The sequence below is a fragment of the Rhineura floridana genome, chromosome 4 (assembly GCF_030035675.1).
Source record: "Rhineura floridana isolate rRhiFlo1 chromosome 4, rRhiFlo1.hap2, whole genome shotgun sequence".
Lineage (NCBI taxonomy): Eukaryota > Metazoa > Chordata > Lepidosauria > Squamata > Rhineuridae > Rhineura > Rhineura floridana.
The window spans coordinates 49,359,401-49,365,400 of NC_084483.1; the positions used below are offsets into that span (position 1 = coordinate 49,359,401).

The 6,000-nt window shown below is 36.9% G+C and overlaps 1 protein-coding gene across 1 annotated transcript in view; it reads left to right on the plus strand.

The window, feature by feature from the left end:
- LRRC1 (leucine rich repeat containing 1) overlaps positions 1-5,425 on the plus strand; it is a 107,701-nt gene extending 102,276 nt beyond the window's left edge. Inside the window, exons 11-14 of the mRNA XM_061626247.1 lie at positions 34-149; positions 966-1,138; positions 2,449-2,585; positions 4,010-5,425. Of these exons, the coding sequence (XP_061482231.1) occupies positions 34-149; positions 966-1,138; positions 2,449-2,585; positions 4,010-4,168 (585 nt within the window). The 3' untranslated portion in view covers positions 4,169-5,425. The remainder of the gene's footprint in view (positions 1-33; positions 150-965; positions 1,139-2,448; positions 2,586-4,009) is intronic.
- The last annotated feature ends 575 nt before the right edge of the window (positions 5,426-6,000 follow it).

Sequence of the window (6,000 nt, forward strand, 5' to 3'; positions counted from 1 at the left end):
AATAATGCAGTCTCCTTTCTTTTCATAAAACAGATTGGTGGGTGTTGCAGTCTAAATGTTTTTTCAGTACGTGACAACCGGTTATCTAGGATTCCTCCTGAGATATCACAAGCTACAGAACTTCATGTCCTAGATGTAGCTGGAAATAGGCAAGTACTTGTCTCTAGCATAAACCCAAATTATTTTTGCATTGTATCTTTGAAAAAGATATGTGGAATTTGGCAGCTTTGGGGGGGAAAAACCTTGGGGAAAGAACACTTTGCTAATTGGGTGTTGAGGGTTTGCTAAGTATTTATTCCTCAGGGGTACAGCTATGTAGAACGGTACTACATCTGTAATGAGATTTGGGTCTATGGTTTTTAAACACCTGTGCTTTCTGTGCAGAAGAAGAATCTGTACTGAAGGTTAAAACCTCCTTACTTAAAACTGTTGTGCTATGTTAAGAACTGGCAGTTACTAGGATGGGATATGAGTCTTTATGCAGTTCGAGGGTAATTTAGATCCTAGTACTTTTACCCCATCCCCACTCCCAGTTTGGAGAATGTCATTTTCTCCCTTTCCATTCACTCCTATTTAGCCTATACCCATTCTCACAACACTGTATGGAAATGTATGAAATATGAAGGGGGGCACCAGCTTGGTGGGTGGAGGAATACAGCCTTTCTTCAGGAAGGTGCAGTTTTCAGAACTGAACTTGCATAAATTCCAAGGTCTTTCCTGAGCACATAGATGTTTCTTATTTCCTTGCCTGCACATAATAAAACAAATGTAGTAAGACGGAAATTTTGTTGGAAAAATATAAGTTATGCTAAGTGTTTTACAAACCATGTTAAAAGTTTTAAATTTCTATGATACTGCAAGGGGGAAGAGTTGTTGGTAGCATCTTATCCCCCCCTTTTTTTTACACTGGAATGCTTTATTCTCTGTAGTGGTTTAAGTACTATTAGGATTGTTTTCTCTACTAGGTTGCTTCATCTTCCCATGTCGCTCACTAGTTTGAAGCTGAAAGCATTGTGGTTGTCTGATAACCAGTCCCAGCCTCTGCTTACGTTCCAAACAGACACAGACCCTGAAATAGGGGAGAAGACTTTAACATGTGTTTTACTTCCTCAAATGCCTTCTGAGCCTGATTGCCAAGGTAAATATATTTTAGAGATCATTTTCACATGAAGCAAGATGGCTTCAGGATAACGAGGAAAGCAAAGAAAACTCACTTGCCTGCATAGTATCACGTAAGTGTGCTATGTATCTTAAATGTATAGACTACTAAAGAGGTTTTCAAAAGATCAGTTTTGAGCATATAAAGTGTTGCATAGCTTCTACCAGGTGACAAAAAATAATGGCTTATTGGCTGCCCATCCCTTGTAATTTTAGTTTTAATATGTTGCTGAATAAAGCTTAATTCTGGAACAGCTTTTCTTAATGGCGTTTCAATATGTTGCACGTTCTTAACTCTTAACATCAAGCAAGTACAAGAGTTAAATACTTGAGATGATTTGTTTCTACTTGTAGCTGATTGGTACCTTGGGCATTTGAGAATGTGCATTTCAGGGAAACAGTCTAAGAGCAGAAGCCCTATAAGGTTGGTGCATCAGCCTCTCTGATGTGACTATTCAGATATGGAAACTAGCCTCATTGCAAATATTTATTTAGAAAAATATTTGTATACTGCTATTTTGTTGCAAACCAGTTTGATGTTTTTAACATGTTAAAAACAATAACCATAGAATGAAAAACGTTAAGCCTGGCGGAACAGAAAGGTTTTCAGCAGGTGCTTAAAAGTTAAAACAGAAGGCGCCTGCTGAATCTCTATTGGCAGAGCATTCCAGAGAACTGAGCCGATGACACTGAAGACTCAGTTTCATGTCGATGTTATATTTATTTATTTATTATTTAATTTATTTAATTTGTATACCACTTCATATTTGAAAAAAGTCTCTAAGCCGTTTACAGTGTTGAAAAAAAACAAACCAAATTACACATTTAAAACAATACAAAATGTTTAAAAGAAACCATTTTAAACATTAACATCTTAATATTAATAAACAGAATAAGAACCAAATTATACATTTAAGACAATACAAAACATTTTTTAAAAAATCTTAAACATTAATATAACCTAAAATAACTAAAATAATAAAATCATAATCACTACTAACAGATTAAAACACAAATTAAATGAGCCTTGCCAACTCGGGGGATGATCAAAGCTGCTCCTGCAGATGATCTCAGTGATTTAGCAGGGATGTAAGGGTCCAGGCAGTCCCTACTTTACCAAATGTAAGCACAAGTTCTTTGCAGCTGACTTCTCAAGTGAATGTAGTATGGCATTGTCAAACACAGTTTTTTTTCCAGGAAAAACCCTGACATCTGAACTGTTCAATATGTGATGATGATAACCTCTTAACACACAAATTTGCTATATCTGCTTGTCTGCTGTCAAAACAGATAACCTGCCCCGATGTGGTGCACTCGAGAGCTTGGTAAATGAAATGTCAGATGAGACATGGAATGAACGAGCAGTAAACAGAGTCAGTGCAATCCGCTTTTTAGAAGATGAAAAAGATGAAGAAGATAGTGAAATGGTATGTTTTCTCAGAAAGCGAATGCAAGAGTGGGCCCATAGGTGTGGTTTGTTGGACTATTGATTATTTTGAAATTAATTTATATGGTGGCAGCAGGCTATTTTGCTGCCAATTTTGTTAAATGCTTGTGATCAGATACTCTTGTAAAAGCCCCTGAATAGCAAAATATTGCTATTTAAACCTAAATCTAATTGATATTTCCATGACTAGTTTTCTTTCCTTTTATGCTTCTTTAGGTGAGGGAGGAGTTTCAGTTTTCCAAAAGCAGGATAGAAGTAGTGGCTACTGTAGAAGATATATCTTGGAACCTATGTACTGTAGGCAATAAGCCATTTTTTGGGGGGGGGGTAGTGTCATTGGACTGTCTCCTATCCCACCATACTGTTTGTTGTTGGCCCCACAATCACTTCCATTGCTCCTCCTTCATTTCATAATCATTTGCATTGATATCTAAATACAATACCTATGAACAGGCAGGAAATGCTCAGTGTTGTGCTCAAGTGAAGGAGGGCCTACTGGGAGCATCTGTCACTGTACTTATGAGACCTCCACCAAAGTATATCCCCACTCTGTCTCCAAATACTCCTGTGAAGTAGGCCCACTTAAGTAATTACTTTTTATTCATAGAAGATGTCAAGCTGCAGACAATCATGGCTCCCAGATGACTGTAACTATACAATAGACATATTTACATTCACACTTAAAAACACTTTAGGTAAACACCTTAGGTATACACCTAAAGACGTAATTTGTGAATGGTTCATGATATGAACCTAAAATATGTTTTGTTGATTTGCTGCTAAATGTCAGTTAGTGGATCCAGTCAGGGTCCATGCACAACATGCCAAAATTCTGGCCTATATGTCAACCTTCATTGGATTGTTCACCCTGGTTTTATTTGCTTAGCAGCACCTAGTGGAACAGTGAGGAAAACACAATCCATGACTCAAAACCACAAACTGAACATTATAACTGAAATGAATACACCTGTTCAATGAGACTTACTCCCAGGTATGCAATCCAATACATGTCTACTCAGAAGTATACTGCATTGGGTTCAGTGGGATTTATTCCTGGGTAAGTGTGTATTGGATTGCAGCCTTAGACTGGTAGAGTCTCTCCTTGTGCATTGCCGGTACAGTAGTTTGGATCACGACTAAGTTGATTGAACTTAATTATCACTGAAATCAATGAAACAAGTTAGTCATAAGAGTCATTGATTTTAATAAGAACTAAATGCAGTTAATTTATTCTGGATCCAACTTGGTGGTGTTATCCAAAGAACTGATGTAAAGTTGACAATATATTTCATGGTAGACCTATTGGTATCTAATTGCCAAATCTGAAAAGCCATTTAAAATAATATATAATATTTTTAAAAGGAAGACACAAGAAAAATCATTTACTCCACTGTTTGTTTTTAGAGGACACTTCTAAGGCGAGCCACTCCACACCCTGGGGAATTAAAGAACATGAAAAAGACAGTGGAGAATTTACGGAATGATATGAATGCTGCTAAAGGACTGGATTCAAACAAAAATGAGGTCAATAATGCCAATGACAGAGTGACCACTTCTGTGTAGAGGCTTACCTCCCAGATTTTTGCCTCTTGTCTCTTTCCCCCATGCTGTTCAATGGTTACTGTTGCATCCTGGGATTTCATTCAATCAACCCTCATGTGTGTAACCAGCAATCCGACTCATCTCGTCTTTGTGTCATTACTTTTGGAAGGTTCTTCTCACTGGAAGAAAAGTACCTTATTTCAATCCAAGCATTTGAACCAAGAGGGCGCAATGCACTGAGAACTGCCTCCCACAGTCTTGTTCTTTGCTTGCACAGCTCCTGTTTGTTTGCTGGTGAATTGTTCCCATCAATTGAAGTGTTGTCATTTTAAAAAAGATAAACGTTTCTGTTGTTTTATAAAAAAAAGAAAAGAAACATTAAGAGAGATACACTATTATACAATCATGCATATCTTTTACACAGGGAAGTTCTCTGCTGTTGCCCTCCCCCCCTGAAAGTTTGGGGTATTTATACTGCCCTGTTTTGGCCTGTGGTGGAGAAAAAGTATTTTCACAGAGAAGTGATACATTTTAACCTCTCTGGCAGCTCAGATGGTGTAAATTTTATAGTTTTGTATAGAAGTTGAGTTTCATAACAAACAAAAGATGGATATATTTCATTTTTATAAAGAAATTTGAAGCGGTACATTTTACTATTTGTAGAGGATGAATTCCATTGATATTCATGCTTGTCATATCTGTATGTGTCTTAATGCAGCCTAAGTCAAGATTAATTAAAACACTTAGTAAGATTAGTTTAAAGAAGGGTGCCTCCTCTGATGTGCTACTTTTTAAACAATTAACTTTTAACTTCCCTTTTTGTAAGAAGAAAAAGCTGAAGTTTTTCTGCAAAGTGTCCTTCATTCTACTATGGTGATGACACTGAATTGCCACTGCCTTATAATATGATGCACTCACACTTTTTAAAAAAAATGTTCATGAAGAAATGACTTTGGCTGAAGCATTACAGCCATTAGAGTTTCAGGTGTCCACCTTTTTAAATGTGCCATTTATATTTTAAACAAAGGAAGAAAATGCACAACAGCAAGAGCATAAGTTGTGGAAACTAATGTTATGTACTATAGAGGCATGATATTCTCAGATATTTGGAAGGTTTTATATCTCTATAAAACCTTAATAAAACACTAAAAAAATAGTGGCTCAGTAACTTTTCATTCTAATACTAAAATGGATATATAACTTTAATTCATTTGTATTGTATGTTACTTGAAATTTGTTTTGAAATGTATGTAGCAAATTCCTGAGGGTGATACCAAATATAAATTTGCTGGATGCTGATCCTTTCAGACAGAAAATAAATACAGCGGATGTTGCTTTACAAGGTAGCTTTGTTCCAGAAACCTGGCCAAAGAATGGATAAGAGGACACTTCAGTTTCTAGAGAAACATAAATTCTTATGTTTGAGCCACTTATTCTATGATCTTGGTTGTGAAACATGAATGCTGAGCCATCAATATTGATACATACCAGTGATGGGGAACCTGTGGCTCTCCAGGTGTTGCTGGACTAAAACTCTCATCATTCCTGACTATTGAACATATTGCCAGCCGCATCTGGAAGGCCAGATTTTCATTTGCCTGTGCTGGGGAAGCCTTCAAATGTACAGTGTACTGTACTATAAGCAGTGGTATTTTTTTTTGAAAAAAATGGTGTACTGGAACTCATATCTTGATAAATTATAAGAGGCCTTTCCCATCCTTCCTCTATTCTTGCACTCCCTCCCTAGTGGCGGCCTAGTCATTGGATCTGGTGGGACTGCCAAACAGTCCTAAAGGTGTGGGAAATGAGATCACAGGGATGTAGCCAGTTGTCCTAGCTTTCTCTCTTCCTCA